Genomic DNA, 19,379 nt, shown 5'->3' with positions numbered 1-19,379 from the left:
GCCAATGAAAAACGAATGTCTGCAGACACCGCCCCTCGATTTGTCCAATCATAGGAAAACATCATCCCGCCCACAGAAGTGTCCCGTTAGAATCCTATGTGATCCTGCTGCAAAGAAAATAGATACACATGCATAATTTGACTGCACTTTTTTTTCATTGATGTTTATTTCATGTTACTAATACTGCCTGTTTTTATTCTGCCAATTAACCAAGAGAGTGAGAGTTATTTTTATATAATTGTTTATGTTTCAAGAACTGATCAGTGGTTTCAAGAATAATTTCTGTATTTACATCTTTTACTAATTAAAATTATTTTGTTACGTAGTACCTTATTGTAACTATGACTGTTTTTGTTGTCATTGTTTTGTATATTTCTTGTTTTGTCTATAATGTTTTGGCAAATGGAAAGATTCAGAGAGAGAGAGAGAGAGAGAGAGAGATGAGTACTGTAGGGACAACAATACATTCGTGGTTGTCATTGTTAAACTGTCGGTATTGTAGTAAATCCATGGTTGATGTTCGGAAAAGTGCGCGTCTGTGTGCCTCCGTGTTTGTCGGGTGACGTCATCGCCGTATCTTCAGGTTATGGCGGAGTTGTGCTTCTTTGGTAAGTGTTTATTGCTGTTTTAAAGTCATTTTGAGCTGTGTGTAAGGAGCGTTCGTGTTATGCTTGACTGAGTTTGATTATGGTATTATGAATGTAATATGTGTTTTGGTTTCGTTAGTTTAAAAGTTAAAAGGTACAATGGTGGCCTAATACTGTCCAACACTGTGTGTTTGTAAACATAAAGTAAATACAAAAATAACAAATACATAATTCATTTATTTTGTAGATATCACTGTGAGCAGAAACGTTTTCATCAGGTCTTATTTTCTATATTTCTACATTCATTATTACGAAATTATGAATGTTTATAAATGTCTTTATAACATTTGAAGTAACCCGACAAAAACAGTGCTTAGGCTGTGTCAAAACTGTGTACTACCCAGATTTTTACTCCACAGATAATATATACTATAATTTTTCTGTTAAATTGTTATTTAATGCCATTATTGTGTGTTTTTGACAGATCTTTTTTTGGTTGCACTTTACATAAAGAAAACTACTCTAACGGAAATTGCACGTCCTTATATATTTTTTGGGTGGGGGATGTTGTAGTAAAACCTTAATAACCACAAATTGCCTTTGTTTTAGTAAGCGTAGTGTAATGTATTTGAAGTGAAACGATGGTAATACATATGGCCAACATGTTTACAAACCATGGTTAATTTTTCCTGTTCATATGCTTATAGAAATTATTTCTAAGTAATCTCTCATAGTTAATAAGTACAGTGGTATATTGTTGGATAGTCATTCATATAACTCTTACATTATTGGGATTGATACATTAGCAGTTAACGCATTTATACAGGCTTTCTGACGAGCACATCACTTGTGTTTGACAGCTGCTGTTTCTGTGGCATGGTTTGTAATGGAGGAGCTTCATGGAGCCTGGAGAAACATCAGGAATTATCTTGGAATGAAAAACTCTGTGTTTGAGCGATCATGTATTTCTCCCACAATGATCCAAGGATCAGCATGTCCACAGCACTCCTTGGTCATCTCAGAAACCAGCCGGACCATACTTCCTGCCCAACCAGCAGCGCACAGTGGTGAGGAAGCATCTTTCAACATTCTCATGTATAGGACATTTCCAAACCTAATGGAAAGTTAACTATCATGTTAAAAATGAATTCACATGTTTGTTAATTGAAATGATGTCCTTGCTGCTTTTGAATGTGAATGTGCATCCTGGCATGACGCTACACAGCTGTCTGATGAAAGCGCTGAAGGTCCGAGGGCTGCAGCCCCAGTGCTGTGCTGTCTTCAGTCTTCATCCAGACCAAAGGAGGTCAGTTCGCTTAGCAAAACCTTCTGTGCCAACAGAACGACATGATGAGATTCACAAGGTAATGTTTTGTGTTTGCAGAAAGAAGTCTCGTATGTATTGGAACACAGACTCTACCTCACTCATTGGGGAGGAACTGCTAGTGGAGGTTTTAGACCACGTTCCTTTAACTACACTTAACTTTGTGAGTGCTACAGAACATTGGTCCATACACACACAAACACGTGTTTCCATAGACATTCGGATTTTTATACTGTATTCTATCCCCAACCCTTACACCAACTATTATGCATTTTTTCATTTTTAAATAAACATAATTTAGTTACATTTGTAAACTGTTTTCCTCATGCTGACCAAAAGAATGTCCCCACAACCTCAAAAATGACTGTATTACTATAAATGTCAACCAGGACACACAGACACATTTTCTTCAGTGTAGATAACTTTTCTTTGCTTTACAATCCTAAACTTTTTCTTTCCTTGACAGGTCAGGAAAACCTTTCTGAAGTTGGCTTTCTGCGACATATGCCACAAATTCCTGTTAAATGGTTTTCGTTGTCAAACGTGTGGCTATAAGTTCCATGAGCACTGTAGCACTAGAGTGCCCACAATGTGTGTAGACTGGAGCAACATCCGACAGCTTCTGTACGTGTCTAACCTCTGCTATGTTATCTTTTAAAGGGGTCATATGACACGGCTAAAACTAATATTATCATTTGTTTTAGATGTAATGCAATGTCTATACATAATTTAAGGTTCAAAACGCTGTATTTTCCACATACCGAGCATCTTTGTGTCTCCACCTTGCCCAGCCTCTCTGAAACGTGCAGAATTTTACAAAGCTCATCGTTTTCAAAAAGCGAGGTGTGCTTTGATTGGCCAGTTAACCAGTTCGTAGTGATTGATCGAATACCGCAAGCGTGTGACGGAAATGTAATGCCTCTTACCATGTTTGGAACATCAGGTTCCAAAGCAATTTTACTGACAGGTACATTTGGGTGGTCTTAGTCAAATCATACCACAAACTTGACGTAGATTTGTGGAGTGTGGTTACAAAAGGTGTTTCAGGCAGGTCTTGGTGAGCATTCGCTTTTAGATAGAATTCATCTTTTGTTTCCTACACTTTAATTAGTCTAATACATGCATGGGCAACTTATAACACAACAAAGACACATAAAAACACATATTTGCGCAATATGACCCCTTTAAATACACACATTATAACATTTCAGATGAATATCATTTTTATTTGACATATCTGAGACATTACAAAAAGGTGTCCTAATTTGTACAAGAATGCATTTTACAAAGACGCACAAGTGTTTTCTCACAGTCGGTGGATAAGCTAAAATGACATTGTTGTGTTTCACTTTTTAAAGTATTATTCAGATGCTGTTTTCTTATGCAGGAATACATTTTTTAGTTGCTTGTTACGTAGCTTAAAGTCCCAGTGAAATAAAAAAATGACAATCCCTATTTTTTTGTGTTTACCTTACCAATGTAGGTCATTCTCTTTTTAAAATTCATGTGCCATCGTAATCCTCAGTTAAAATCTGAAAATGCACTTCGCCCTGTAGAGACTTGCTGCATCCCAATTTGCGTACTTCTACTATGCCCTTAAAGTATGCAAAGTATTATCAAAAACTATAAACATTTTAGTGCATAGAAAAACTGTATGCATGCATTGGGACATTCTAACGCAAAACGGAAATGGCAGTTGTTGCCTAGACAACACTGTGCTTCTTATATGTCATCAAAATACAGCTTTTCCTTTAAGAATTTAAGAATTCGAAATTCCGATCACTTGGAAATGCGTCAGAATATGGAATTAAAAACAATTTCAACTTCCTGTTCAAAGGGACTTAAAGCAAGGGTCCACATTTAAATTCTTTAAAGAAGTAGTTCACCCAAATATGAATATTTCTCATACTGTAATTTACTCCCCCAAATGCCATGCCTGAGGTATATATGACTTCCTTTTTTGGTTAATAATATCTCATTGGTTCTCATGTGATTGAACACACAAATAAAAACTAAGAAACATTAGATCCGATGAGATTTAACATTTACAAACTCACTGAGGTCATTTGAATAGATAATGAGGGATGTAAGTAGTTTTTGGAAATTTGCTATGTTGAACCCTGTATTAGAAGAAATGGGTGAGCAGGATGCGTAACATTTAATGTTTCTGAAAGATTGTTTCCGACTCCTGGTGAAAGTGGGACTCAATCTCTTCCTCCACTCACGTCTCGGAGAATGAGGGAATCCCTGAGCAGATTTCCCAGCAGGTAACCAATGCTTTTCTCTTGAAAGATTATCTGGTTAAAGATGATAATAGTCATTATTAACCTCGTCTCATTGATGATGCTTGTTTCATATTCAAACTTTAACTAGTTTAGGACCTGCTTGTTTGACCAAAATAAAAAGATTGATGCATATGCAAATTGTCAGATATGCACAGACATTCAACCTCTCCTGTCTTCAGATATCCTCTCACCGGAGCAGCTCTGTCGCAGAGACTGCGGTCCACCTCCACACCCAACGTACACATCATCAGCACCACAATCACCATTGACAGCATCCAGATTGAGGTAAAAGCAAACATCACGCTCTTAATAAGTGGATTGTTAGTTTCTCATCTTTTTACTTTTAACATTTTTTTGTCCGTCAGCCCATTACATGGTCACAAAAGTTCGGGTCAATTTCACCCAAAAACCTGTCCATGATGGAAATAAAGAGCTAACGTTAGTATTTTTTCAGTGAAAGACTGACCGTTATCTTTCATGTGGCTTGGGTTTATTATCTTTTTAATTATTACTTTTTTTCGAACAGAATGGAATGTTTGGAAGCGAGACAAGATTATTGTCCATTATGATGAAACATTTCATGTGCATACTTACTGATGTTCGTTTTCCAACAAAAACAATAAGAATGATATCATTATGGAACTGTTTGCTAAAGGGAGTTCAAAATAATAATTGGATGGAAGTGTTACTAAGCACATGTAAAAAATTATAAGAGGAACACATTTGCACTGAAAACGCTTAAAAAATAATTGATCAACAATCTTAAAACAGACAATGAAAAAAAACTCATCAGTCAGGTTTAACAAAACAAGGTTTATGTCAAAACAGACATGCTGAATTGTATTTTCACAATGTTGTACACAATTGTACACAAACTCATAACATTGTATATTTGTAGTGTGTACATGAAATAGTGTTTGAAAAGGAGATGCTCAAACAGTCAAAGCAATGTCTAGATTTATTAGCTTTGGCTTGAAATGTGCTCAAATCAAAGTTTTATAGTGTTCATTAGGCTTATGAATATATATATGAATGAGTTGTATGTTATTTCTTTTACTGCAGGATGCAATACGTGGTCATGGCTCAGGTAAGATTAAGTGATTTATACGTATATATTTTTTTGGCATAGAACACTGCCTTGTGTGATAAAAATAAATCATATTGTCTTTTTGCAGCTTACAGTTCCCTGAATCGGAGCCTAACAGGTTGGGGACAGAACAATATACCCGCACCGGCTCAGATAGCCGTATATTCATTTATTTATTTATTTAGAAATTAGATGTTATTTATTAGAATGAACTTACTCGTTGTATAAATACTATGCACTGTGCTGTGTTTTAACTTTTCTGTTTTTCCTGTTTGCCCCTGTAAAGCTGCTTTGAAACAATACACATTGTGAAAAGCGCTATATAAATAAACTTGAATTGAAAAAGATAGAACGGGCACCATCCATCAACACCCATGACATAGTCAAAATCGTAAGTTCTGTGTGCATTTAGTAGTTAATTAAGTAGTTATTCTCATACATATTATTTATATACTATCTGCTGGTTTAAATAATAAATCAATCGCAGTGAAAATTTACTGTATTAAACTAATGGCATTAATTACAGTATATCCTGCTGACCTCAAACAACCTGCCAAACAACTGTCATCAGGTTTCACAAGTGACCCTTCAACAGACATTAGTATGTTTTCCATCACTGAAGTTTGTTTACAAATCTATTAGCACTAGGCATCACAGAGATTCCACTTCATGCAAATTTGAATCTTACCCTAAAGGTAGATTTTCAGGGTCTTCTGTAGAGGAGGGGTATCATGATCACATAATTTGACCACGGGGTACCTTAAGAATCTGTGCTAGGTCCACCCTTTTCTCCATATACAGTACATTGGTTGGACCCATAATTCCGACACATTTTCCTACATTGCGACACTTACTGTTTTTCTTTTATTTTAGCCAGATGATCCCACATAAGTATAACAGATATTCGCATACCTGGCAGAATTCTCAGCCTGAATTAAAGAGCACTACCTTCCACTCAATTTATAGCATACTGAATTTCGGATCTTTCATGCCATGCCAAGTGCAGTGCACTCAACGTACAACAGCATTGGCTGATTCTGTATAGCATACCATACTCTTTGAGATATATTAGCAACCCCCATTTTCAGTGTTTTCCCTTACATTTAGCTGTAAACAATCCTAATGCTCTGTTGACCACACTCTGAATGTCATTCATAATTTACTAGCGGACACGGGATAAGCGAGACTCAAGTTATTACTGGGAGATCGAAGCTAAAGAGGTCATGCTTCTGAACAGAATTGGCTCAGGCCCCTTTGGAACCGTTTACAAAGGAAAATGGCATGGTGAGAAGTTTTCCTTCAGTCGTATCTACGATCGCTATATTCTTTGCACACATGTTTTGAACTGTTTGTGGACATTTTATAGGTGATGTAGCTGTGAAGGTATTAAAAGTCACCAAGCCAACACCAGAGCAGGTTCAGGCCTTCCGCAATGAGGTGGCAGTTCTTAGGTAAGCTGTTAATATATTTTGTAATGTCTTATGCACATAAAGTTCTACTCTGTGTTTAGATTGATTCTGAATCTTTGTATTCTTCTTGTATTCTTAACAGGAAAACAAGACATGTCAACATCCTGTTGTTTATGGGCTACATGACACAAGACAATCTTGCCATTGTGATGCAGTGGTGTGAAGGCAGCAGTCTCTACAAACACCTCCATGTGCAGGAGACCAACTTCCAGATGTTTCAGCTGATAGAGATCGCCAGACAGACAGCTCAGGGCATGGAGTGAGTTTCAGCATCCTGACAGTTCACATGGCCTCATGATTGTTTCTGCACCTCATATGTACTGTATATCTTTAACTTTAGCGTTAAGAATAATGAGCATGCTGCACATTTGTTTTTCAGTTATTTACATGCAAAAAACATTATCCACCGTGACCTGAAATCAAACAGTATCCTTCACTCAACACATTTAAGAGCTTTCCAAAAGGTCCAACCTCAAACTATGTTAGGCTGCCAAATGAATTTGGAGTTTACTGGAAATTGTCGTTGTTCCTCATGCTGATGGTCAGAAGTCTTGCTCCACATGATTACATTGCCCTTAACTCAGGCACAGACATCTTCTTAAACGAAGGCTTGACAGTCAAGATTGGAGATTTTGGATTAGCCACAGTGAAAGCCAGGTGGAGCGGTTCTCAGCAGGTGGAAAAGCCCTTGTGATCCATTTTATGGACGATCAGTGTCTTAACATCAGTAATTCTTTGTGCTTCAATCCATTTGACCTACGCCTCAGTCACTGACCTCCACTTTTCCCACCCAGGCAGGTCCAGATGCAGATGCAGGACAACAATCCTTACAGTTTCCAGTCAGATGTGTATTCTTATGGAGTTGTGCTATATGAGCTGATGACAGGGGAGCTGCCATACTCGCACATAGCCAACCGAGATCAGGTAACACATGATTGACAATTCTGTCTGTGAAAATTATTGACTGTCTATGAAAGAAAAGATTCTTGATTCAACTCTGGTCGCACTATGTAAATTCATAGCGTATCTGAAATTAAATGGATTAAAAGAGTATGGATAACTGTAATGTTATTTATCTTGCTTTTTGGACCTTGACTATACAAAATTATTTATCCAGCGTATATGTGTAGATACAGGAGCTCTCATCTTGGCTTTCTGCCATGTGTTGTGCTGGTCTAAATTTAGATGTGTAAACTAATTGGCGCTCTTGAAACCCCAGACCTGTGTGTGTTGACGACATGTATGACACCTCACACATCTTAAATGAAAATATCCAAAACATGTATGGCCCCTTCATCAAAGAAAAAATATGAAATGATATATTGCTTAAAGGCGGGATAACATGCAATGTCATGCATTCTGATTTCTTTTACACTGTTAAACGCGCTCATGCTTAACATGGTCAACTTGTCAAAAAATGAGTATTTCTGTGCTTGATACACTCCCCCAGCACTCCAACTTGTTTCGGAAAGGTTTTATAAGTCTGAATCCCTGTTTCGTAACCGGGATCCTATTCCTTTTATTGGCCAATTCTTCCGGAAAAGCACGCCCACATGTGCCAACCAACGAGCGATAGGAAGAGAATCGCTTATCAAGATTGACTGTCCTGCGTCAAGATTGGCTGTGAGAGTGAAAGACGTTGACGTGTGTTTGTTTGTTCAGGGCATTTCAGTGGTGGATGTTATATAAACGTCTTGGTTACGTATGTAACCTCAGTTCCCTGATGGAGGGAACGAGACGTTGTGTCGAGAACGACAGATGGGGTTCGCCCTTGAGAACCAATCAACTCTGACTACTATAGAAAAGGCCAATGAAATTTGGCGAATGCAATTTGCATGCCGGGCTCCGCCCCCGGAAATCCGGTATAAAAGGAGGCCGGCGTGCAGCATTCACTTACCTTTGTTCTGAAGAGCCTGAGACCTCTCAAACTGCAGCAGAATACGATACGTGTTCGTGGCATAAGGGACACAACGTCTCGTTCCCTCCATCAGGGAACTGAGGTTACATACGTAACCAAGACGTTCCCTTTCTGTCGGTCTCTCGACGTTGTGTCGAGAACGACAGATGGGGTTGCCTATGGAAAACGCCACAACGCTGTATCGCGTCACAATCTCTAGCGAAGTGACGGTAACAAGCCTGGGCGTGTCATCTCGAAGCTTTCGTGAGACTGTAACCTTCCAGTGTGGTGGTCGGGGGGTTCCAGAGCTTTCTTGGAGAAAGATGGGTACAGCCCTGACCGGTAACTTTCACGGACGGGGCCTTAGCTCTCTATAGGCGAGAGGCCGTCCAGATCAGTTTACACCGGGTAAGCGCGACTCTTAATCAGAGAAGCGCTACAGAGGCCACCTCCTACCCGTGGGGAGGAATATGGTGGATATAGGTATGGTCTCGTCCTTGGAGGAGAACGCATGGAACGTGCGGACTGAGTAGTTAACCGCGAGGTGGAGGCCCACCTGGGGAAGCTCATGGGTTACCAGGAGTGGGAACCATTCTCATGAGGATACATCAGACGGAACAGCCCACGGAGGGGGTGTTACAGACGTCCGGTAGCACTAGGTCCGGTTAGAGCTATCTGTGATAGCTCACATGGTATCCCGGCCTAAGGGGGAAGGCTGCTCTGCCCAGCCAGCCCCCAGGGGGTGCTTGTTTGGTGATGGATGGTATGCCTATTCTTAACCAGTGTCTGGGTAAGAAGGGAGGCTGGTGAGGTACCAGTTTCTTAGCGATGTGTTCGGGTAAGAAGAAAAGGTAAATAGCACACTGACCCAACCTGTTAGAGGGTGGAAAGGTGCTTTCGCAGGCATACGCCCCCCCGGATGCCAGTCCTACATGTCGCCACGCAGGACGTGGGCTGACACCGGGTTTACGCGAAGGTTGTTAACCCTTGCGAAGGTGTTTGGGCATAGCCCAACCCGCAGCTCTACAGATGTCTGCTAGAGAGGCGCTTCTGCCAGTGTCCAGGAGGTGGCTAAACTCCGTGTGGAGTGAGCCCTCACTGCCAATGGGCATGGGAGATTCTGAGATCGGAATGCCGTCGTAACGGCGTCCACGACCCAGTGCGCCAGCCTCTGTTTGGAGACAGCCTTCCCCTTCTGCTGTCCTCCAACAGACACGGAGCTGGTCAGAGCTTCAGAGCTCTGCGTGCGGTCCAGTACGTACTGGACACAACACTAATCGGGTTGGGTCTTCCTCCCCTATGGGGAGCGCCTGCAAGTTCACCACTTGGCCCCGGAGGGAGTAGTGGGAACTTCTTGGGCACGCATCCGGGCCTGGGTCTCAAGATAACGTGAGAGTTTCCAGGGCCGAGTTTAAGGCAATCCAGGGACACGGAGGATGCTCGGTGGTCCCCTACCCTCTTGAAGGAAGTGAGCGCCGTCAGGAGGGCCGTCTTACTCTATGAGGAAGATCGGAACCTCCGAGGGGCTCTTTGGGGGGCCCTGAGGCTCCCCAGGACCACTTAGGGTCCCAAGAGGGTATGGAGCGGAGATGAGGCGGATTCCGCCCTCTCGCTGCTTAGGAACCTGGTGACCAGGTCGTGTTGCCCTAGAAACTTTCCACCGACTGAGTCGTGATGAGTGGCAATAGCGACTACATACACTTTCAGTGTGGAAGGGAGATGTTAGTCTCCAGTCTCGTGAGGAGGGGAACACAATCCTGATCAAGCACCTCAGTGGGTCTTTCTCGTTGAGAAAGACACCAGGACGAGAAGAGGCACCGTCTAGAGGCGTGTAATCGCCTAGTAGATGGGGCCCTAGCCTGGGTGATGGTCTCAGCCGTATAGGGGGAGTAGCCATCTTAGGATCTTCTCGTCCCGTCTAGAGACCAGACATGGGTGTTCCAGAGGTCTGATCTGGGATGCCAGAATGTGTCCTTCCCCTGAGAGAGCAGGTCCTCTGTCAGGGGAATGGTTCAGGGGGAGTCGCTGTCCAGAGCATCGGCTCTGAGGCCAAGTGCGGTTAGACCGGTGTGGTGTAACCAATAACACTTGGTGCTCCTGCTCCCTGACCTTGCACAGAGTCTGTACAAGAAGGCTCCTGGGGGGGGGAAGGTGTGCTTCCGCCCATCCCGCGGCCAGCTGTGCGCAAGGATATCCGTGCCGAGGGCAGGGACTATCAAGCGGGCAAATGGTGGTGTTACGGGAGGTGAACAGGTTTTACCTGGGCCTACCCGAACAGCCTCCAAATGAGCTGGACTGCACGGGGGTGGAGTCGCCACTCTCCACGAGGCATAAACTGGCGAGAAAGCACGTCGGCTGTCTAGTTCAGTTTGCCCGGGGTGTGTGGCCTGCAGGGAACGAGTCACCTGTTGACTCCACCGGAGGAGGCGTCGAGCAAGTTGTGTTTAGCTGCTGTGTGCGAACGCCACCCTGACGATCTGTATTCGCTACAGCTATAGTGCTGTCCTCGGAACAGCACGTGTATGTCTCGCTCGAGGCAGAGCCTGCTCAGTGCAAGTAGCATAGCCCACAACTCTTGGCAATTGATATGCCAGCGCAGGCGGGGGTTCGTCCAACACCCCACCTGCGTGCCCGTTGCACACTACACCGCACCCCTGCAGGGAGACTTCAGTCGTCACCACGACCTGCCTCATAACCTGCTCAGAGGGACCTGAGTCCGTCGAAAAAGTCATAAAGACTAGGGGTTATGGTGCGTCGGCAGCAGGGCGGCATCACCATGCGCCTGCTGCCTGTGTGCCACGCTCTCCTCGGAACTCGACTCTGAAACCAGTGTTGGAGCGGTGTCATGTGCATCAACTCGAGGGGTATTAGCCCGCGAGGACGCCATGTGTCCCAGGAGCCTCTGAATTGTTTCAGGGGGACCGCTGTCTGCCTAAAATGTTCATTTCAGACAGTTCAACACTGGTTGGGCTCATACTGCGGACAGGTGCGCCGACATGGTGACAGAGTTCAGTTCCATACCAAGAAAGAGGATGCTCTGCACTGGGGAGAGCTTGCCCCTCTCTTGGTTGACCTGGAGTCCCAATCGACCTAGGTGCCGGAGCACCAGGTCCCTTTGTGTACATAACAGATCTCGCGAGTGTGCCAAGATAGGCCAGTCGCTGAGATAGTTTAGTACCCGCTCGCCTTCCTCCTCTCAGGGAGAAAGGGCGGTCAGGGACAGACCGAAAGGGAGGACTCTGTACTGATATGCCCGCCTCTCGCACGCGAACCGTGGGAACGGCCGGTGTCGAGGAGGATCGAGACATGAAAGTAAGCGTCCTTCAGGTCGATTGCCACGAACCAATCCTGACACCTCATAGATGTCAGGACGCGCCTCTGTGTGAGCACCCTGAATGGCAGCTTGTGAAGGTGCTCTGTTCAGGGTACGCAGCCTTTGGGGGCAACCCGCCGTCTTTCTTGGGAACGATGAAGTGCGGGTGGTGACCCACTGAACATCTTGGTTTTGAGGGACGAACTCGATGCCTGTTTTGCCAGAAGGGTGGTGACCTCTACCCGAAGTACGGAGGCGTCCCTGCCTCTGACAGAGGGAGAGATGATGCCCCGAAACTTGGGTGAGTCTCTGGCGAACTGGATCGAGTAACCAAGACGGGCCGCCCTCATTAGCCAGCGAGACAGTGTGGGCAGCTCTCGAGCTCCCAGGGACTGTGACAGGGTGACCAAGGGGACGGTCTGCTTCATCATTCCCACGGGGGGTGGTTCGTCGGCTGGCGGAGCTAACCATGTCGCGGGGAGTCCCCGGAGGGAAGGTTTTTGCTCCGCCTGCTTACCTGCCTGGCGGGACAACGGCACGCACTGTCGGTTTGAGAGTGGTGACGGCTGTCGTATGTGTACGACCTCACGCCTCGCCAGGGTGTGAGGTCGGTTCGCCGAGCACAGTCCAGTGGAGTGTGCGATCGGCTGCAAGTAAACCCGGGGAGAACAGAAAACTCAGTGAGTAAGTGGGCGCCAAGCCCTAACAAGGGCCCGGCTTTGGTGACGAGGCAGGAGTCGTCCCGTACCGACCGATCAGAGCCGTGGCTGTGAAGGTTCGGGCCCGATGTTGTTCTCCCTGGGGTCTTCCCGTCAGTGTCCCTTCTCGCGAGGAGGTTGCTGACGGGGTGGAGGTTTCCCCCTCGACCTCTGCTTCCGGGGTGCCGCCTGTGGGGGCACAGGAACCGGAGCCGATGTCGAAAGGGTCCTGAGTTGCAGGGAAGCAGACGTCACGTGAGATCTCGGAGGCCTGTAGGCGGCCGAGTCGCGGCGTGAAAAAAATGTGGTTAATTGCCACTGTCTGCTTCGCCGTCAAAAAACTGCTGAGCGCAGTCCTCGACGGTGTTACCAACAACCCACCCTGCGAGATGAGTGCATCAAGAAAGCGGACTTCCTTGCTGTCACTCTTCTGCACAAGGTATAGCCGGGGGTGTCTCTCCTGGACCACTACCGTGGACATCGTCCGACCCAGGGCCCGTGCCGCCGCCTTAGTCGCCCGTAGAGCGCTGTCAGCGGTGGCACGGAGATCCTGCATTATACCCGGGTCGGCCTTACCCTCGTGGAGCCCTCTCAACGCCCTGGCCTGGCGGACCTGCAGGATGGCCAAGGCATAGAGAGAGGAGGCAGCCTGGCCCGCAACATCGCAAGCTTTCGACACCAGTGATGCCGAAGTCTTACGTGCTTTGGACGGTAGGAGTGGTCGATCCCCCCCCAGGTGGTAGCCGTCCGCGGCACAGGTGCACCGCAGGCGGACGTTCCACCCGGGGGATCTCGACGCAGTCCTTGGCTGCCTCACCATCGAGGGAAGTAAGGGAGCCGGAGCTGGTTTCACTGGAACGGTCCGTGAGTGGAGCGTTCCAAGTTTAACACAGCTCCTCATGCGCGGTTTGCACCGCGCACCGACCTCGGGAACCACGTATCCCCGGGTTAGCACGGATGACATCACTTCTGCTTCCTCCTGAACTCGACCGCTGGGGGTGGAGTTTGGATTCGGCAGAGTCGGATGCCAGTCTCCCTCCGATGCTGCGAGCGACATCTCATCTACGTCACACATCGTTTCCGAGTGTGTGCGTGAGGATCCGGACGGTATGCCACCGCCGGTTGGGGAACGTTCAGAAGAGCGAATCGGGGTGCGATCGGCCCGTGAGCACTTGGCTGGCGGGTTTACGTTCGCAGAGTTCCCCGTATCACTAACGCTGCTAACGTGGGTGGTCATCGGGGCCGTAGCCACAGATGTCACAGCCCGGGTAGCAGACGAAATGGTGGCTGGTTCCCGTAGGAAGACAGCCACCCGTGACCGCAACTTCTGAATGACAATCTGCCCGCAGTGCAGGCAGATGTGTCAACGAACGCTGCTTCAGTGTGCTGGACGCCCAGACACCTAATGTAGCGATCATGTCCATCCCCCTCCTCGATGAGGGTGCCGCACCCAAGAGAACAGCGGGACATGCCGCGCTGGAGAATGCTCAGTCAGTCCTGAAAAGGACTTTTAGAAAAAATCTCTAACACCTCCGGAACCGCCGAGACGCCCAGGGGAAGGTCGCTGCAGGAAGGGACGATCCGCTGTAACACGTCGTAGCACCAGCGTGTAGTTGTAGAGGATTGAATCCTGAGTTGTACTCATGAGCGATGGCTCTGAAGAACAAAAGGTAAGTGAATGCTGCACGCCGGCCTCCTTTTATACCGGATTTCCGGGGGCGGAGCCCGGCATGCAAATTGCATTCGTCAAATTTCATTGGCCTTTTCTATAGTAGTCAGAGTTGATTGGTTCTCAAGGGCGAACCCCATCTGTCGTTCTCGACACAACGTCGAGAGACCGACAGAAAGGGAACTGTGGATATAATGCTGGATTTGGAGATCGTTTCAAACTGATAGATGGCGCAGTTACAGTGCTTACACATCCCGGACATGAACTGCACGCAGTAAATGGAAACTAAGTCTTATGTCTGTGTTTTGTTGGCAATCGCGCGTATGTGCATATTGTAAAAAGGGATTAATGCGATGATGTATTGTGTGCTCATTCTGTAGTTCATGTGTGTTTTTTTGTGCACACACAAAAAATCCCCAAAATTTCTCAGTTCTATTTCTTGGTGTGTTCCTAGCTCTAACCAGTCATTGTGGAAATCAAAGTCAACTTAAAACGAAAAGGAAAACAATTGACTTAGCCCTAAAAGAAAACTAGAAGCAATGGGTTCAATAAAGGCATTACTGGAAATATGCAAATGAAAAATGTAAGATTCCTCGCAAGTTCTATCAGGAAGACTCCTCACATCATAATCAATTACCGGTTAGCCTATCATCCCTCATCACGTGGTATAAAAGGATGGTACTCACCCTCTCTTTCGTTCGCAGAAACTAACGCATGAGTGACATAGTGGCCGTCGTAAGTTAAGCAAACCAATCGTGTTGAAAAACCTCTAGTCGATTGCGACTTCACAGATTATGATGACGACCCACCTCCTACTTCCCCCTCAAACGTGCGGCGTAGTTCCCGCATCCAGAACGGGAATTCCCGTGGGCTCAACGGCCAACGCAACAGGTAGGCCTACAACATTTGCTTTATCCCCGGATTTTCCCAACCTACTCGAGTCGATAAATCCCTCGACATCCTCGTCTACATCCTCAAACGTCTAAGCGACAGCTCCTCCGATGGTGCAGACTTCAACTTTCGTCGAACAGCTCTGAGCGCTACTCAGTGTAATTTGTCTACGGCAGAGGCTGCCCAATACTTCGGCGGACGATTCGGCCACCGGATGCGGCTTCAGTTTCTTACCAAATATGCTCTAACATCATCGAAGGTGAGGACGTTAATTTAGCTTTCCTACTGATGCCTTTACCTGCGTCTGAACGGCAAATGGTGGACTGTGGTGACGTGGCGGTTTTCCTAAGAACTTTAGATTCGAGGCTACAACCCAATCTATCATTTCTGAGTTTGTAAACGCTTTTAGAGTTTACAGAGATATACTCTGCCACAACTTCCCTGGGCGCCGTGAAGAATTGGACACTTATCTTGCAGTGATGGCGGACTTTTACGGATGCACCATTTTCTATGAATATCATCAGTGCCGGCCCTACCTTATAAGCGATATAGCCAGTTGCATAGGGCCTCCTTGGCCACTAGATGGCCTCTGCCGTGCGTGAAAATTGAATTTACATGCTTTTATGTCAGTGTCAATCATTATGTGCGTTAACTTTAAACTGTGCTAAGATTAAAAATGGAAATTCGGCACTATCAGTCTGGTGCAGAGAAGAGAAAGAGGAAAGATGAGAAAAGAAAGGATCAAGAATAGGGTAAGGTAAGTGTGCATTCCCTGGATTCGAACCCACGATGTTAGCGTTTCTGGAGCGACGCTCTGACCACTGAGCTACTGGAAAATGTACAGGTTTGTACAATTCAATTCAAGTTTATTTATATAGCGCTTTTCACAATGTGTATTGTTTCAAAGCAGCTTTACAGGGGAAAACAGGAAAAACAGAAAAGGTAAAACACAGCACAGTGCATGGTATTTATACAACGAGTAAGATCATTCTAATAAATAATATCTAATTTATAAATAAATAAATGTAGTTTGTTGTGTGCATTAGTTCATGGGGGACCTCATTTTGTAATCAGTTTAGAGCCCCAAAATGCTAGGGACGGCCCTGAATATCATAGATCAAGTTCCATTAAATCTGCTTCATTCGTCTCATTGGTCAACTCATGGCTGGCTGGTCCATCATCGACACAGAGTTACTGGTGCGTTACTTCGGCGGTCAGGAAACTTGTGTCGTATGCAGCTCTCACCGACACTCTGCCTCGCTCTGCCCTGAAACTCTCGCGAGTCAAGGTCCTGTTGCTGTCCATGGTGATGACCCAGTCAGCCCAGCCTACGACAATAGTAGGCGGTCAAATCATAACCTTGACAACTCTCGGATTTGTTACAATTCAATGAGTCCATATGCACGTATTCTAAATGTATATTTTCGCATATTTGTAGTTTCTACAAAGAGCCCCACCCGAAATACGTCTGCCTCATACGGCTAAGACTAAAAGGTCATTCTAAAGATTCGCAAAAAAAAAATCATGGTTTAATGCCTTCCTATTGCTTTTCCCATTCTAAAGGAACTGGTTTACTCACTGCGCATGGGTTATTCTCCTAGAAGCCGTGTTTAACTGCCTTCTAGGGCTTAATGCATCCAGGTGAATTTACTAACGACTCCTGATTTTTTGACCCATTTGAGACTTAACCTTTTCAGTTCATGTTCAAGTTCATTTTATTTGTATAGGACATTTACAACAGCCAGCAGGCTGACCAAAGTGCTTTACAGGAGAAAACATACATTCTACAAATACAAAACAGACCATGCACAAATTTAACACAACCCCATTGGCTATATCATTGTTGTCAACAGTTTAAAACAACCTGATTAAAAAAAAACTTTAAAAGGCCAAATCACAGTAGTCAATACACTAAGGAAAATAGATACGTTTTTAGCCGAGACTTAAAAGCAGACAGAGAAGGGGCTGTTCTAATCTCCAGAGGAAGGGCATTCCAGAGTTTAGGCCCTGCCACTGCAAATGCATGTTCACCTCTACGTTTAAGCTTAACTCGCGGGACTACCAACAATGCCTGGTCACAGGATCGTAGGCTTCTGGATGGGATGTATAGCTGAAGAAGTTCAGAGAGGTAGACAGGGGCTATGTTGTGTAGGGATTTATAGACAAATAAGAGAATTTTAAAGTCTACTCTCTGACAGACCGGCAACAAGTGTAGCGATTTAAGAAGTGGAGTAATGTGTTTGTGTTTACGACATTTAAAAAGGAGTCTGGCCGCAGCATTTTGAACAAGCTGAAGACGCGCAATTTGACGCTTAGATATACCGCAGTATAGAGAATTGCAGTAATCTAAACGCGACGTAACAAAAGCGTGGACAGCCATTTCTAGGGTTTTTGGTGTGAGAAAATGTTTGATTTTGGACAGTAAGCGGAGCTGATAGAAACTGGATCCAATAACATAAGAGATATGTTTATCAAATTTTAAATACTGGTCAATAAGAACTCCTAGGTTACGTATTTGTGAGGATCTAAAAAAGAGACAAGGTTTCTAAGTCAGGGCTAATACACTTAGTGCTCTCAATGGAACCGAAAACAATTACCTCAGTCATACAGATGTTACTTTCTCACCGAATCACTTTACTATTTTCCTTAAACATTCGAAGACCGACACACTACGCACAGGCATTAACATTACTATTTCACGTTCTAATGGAGATATTTGCCCCTTCACTTCAATGGTAAGATACCTCCAAACTTGCCCTGGTCATCACAAATTATCCCCCCTATTCATGTTATCAAATTGCTTCCCCATAACAAAAGAGTGGTTCAGGGCTCATCTTGCAGCAGCTCTGGAGAGTTGTGGCAAGTCTTCCCAACTTTAGATCGGGCAATCATTTCGGATCGGCGCTGCTACTTCAGCAGCCGCCCGTGGGATTCCGACTTCTTCTATCAAGGTCCTGGGCAGATGGTCATATATGGCATTCGAATCCTATATACGACTAGATTCTAAAACCATCCTGGATGCTCAGCAGGCGTTCTCCACAAGCTTAAGGTACTATTTTGCAATTACTGGTGGTGGTGATAGGTTACTTATTGCACGGCTTGGGCAAGCCTCATATCAGCCTCTGTAAGATTTGAGTTAATTCTCTGGCTCATGCAAGCCATTCAGCCTGTGCAGGCTCCCGGAAATCAGTGGCTCGTGTAAGCCCATTCAGCCCATGCAGGCTCTGTCGTTTTTATGTTGGTTGTTTATTATATGATTTCTTTTTGTGCTTTTGCAAGCCCATCCAGTCTGTGCAGGCTCCTGGAAATTACGTTAGGGGAAACCATTGGCTCATGCAAACCCTTCAGCCGTGCAGGCTTTTTTGGCTTGTGGAAGCCCATTCAGCCGCGCAGGCTTCTGGAAATACATTGGGGATTTTTGTTGGCTTGTGCAAGCCCATTCAGCCTGAGCAGGCTCTGTCGTTTTTATGTTTGTTGTTTATTTTATGATTTCTTTTTGTGCTTTTGCAAGCCCATCCAGTCTGTGCAGGCTCCTGAAAATTACGTTGGGGGAAACCATTGGCTCATGCAAACCCATTCAGCCTGTGCAGGCTTCTGGAGAATTTGAAGGCTTTTCGAAGCCCTTTTAGCCGGTGCAGGCTCTGGCTTGTTCACTCGGCTTCGTCAAGCCTATAATCACTTTCGGAGGTTCTGATAAAACAGTGATTTGCAATTACTTACCCTCAAGATATGTTGTTCACGCCATCATCAGTAGAAGGCAGGTATAATGTTACTTCATGTTTCAACCATGGCTAACCGTCTCTTACTTTCTCCTTTAGGAACTGCAAGGAGACACATCATCCGGTGGGTGGATTTTGTTTACTTTCTCTTTTGGGGTAGGCTCCGCCCCTGCCTTATCTTCAGGCAGGAACATCGGAATCATTTTGCCATGATTCATTTATTGGACCCATCTACATGAAGATGGAGAAGCTAAATACTTGTGCTGTGTACTGCTGCGGGGCAGGTTAAACAGGTTCAACAAAACCACAGAAGAAGCAATAAATGAAGGGAAGTGTTGAAATTTCAACAGTCTGCGGTCCTTGTTGAGCTCAGATAGAAATCGAGCTGTTCTTTACGTACAGAGCCAGTGACAGACAAATGCACTTTTACACTGAGTTTG

At 45.1% G+C, this 19,379-nt stretch overlaps 1 protein-coding gene across 1 annotated transcript; it reads left to right on the top strand.

Annotated features, from left to right (window-relative positions):
* The first annotated feature begins 65 nt into the window (after positions 1 to 65).
* Positions 66 to 19,147, top strand: raf1a (Raf-1 proto-oncogene, serine/threonine kinase a). Its single transcript, XM_056732582.1, has 17 exons — positions 66 to 608; positions 1,448 to 1,654; positions 1,813 to 1,893; positions 1,972 to 2,074; positions 2,378 to 2,535; positions 4,086 to 4,178; positions 4,376 to 4,481; positions 5,259 to 5,283; positions 5,372 to 5,442; positions 5,630 to 5,674; positions 6,450 to 6,567; positions 6,650 to 6,734; positions 6,835 to 7,011; positions 7,132 to 7,178; positions 7,343 to 7,428; positions 7,547 to 7,676; positions 19,039 to 19,147. Exons 2-16 carry the CDS (start codon positions 1,548 to 1,550, stop codon positions 7,625 to 7,627), a joined length of 1,383 nt encoding a protein of 460 aa, XP_056588560.1. The 5' UTR covers positions 66 to 608; positions 1,448 to 1,547; the 3' UTR covers positions 7,628 to 7,676; positions 19,039 to 19,147.
* Positions 19,148 to 19,379: the final 232 nt, after the last annotated feature.

Source organism: Triplophysa dalaica, chromosome 20, assembly GCF_015846415.1.
Source record: "Triplophysa dalaica isolate WHDGS20190420 chromosome 20, ASM1584641v1, whole genome shotgun sequence".
Classification (NCBI taxonomy): Eukaryota; Metazoa; Chordata; class Actinopteri; order Cypriniformes; family Nemacheilidae; genus Triplophysa; species Triplophysa dalaica.
The sequence above is the reverse complement of the archived record's forward strand: the minus strand, read 5'-3'. Positions and strand labels throughout refer to the sequence as shown.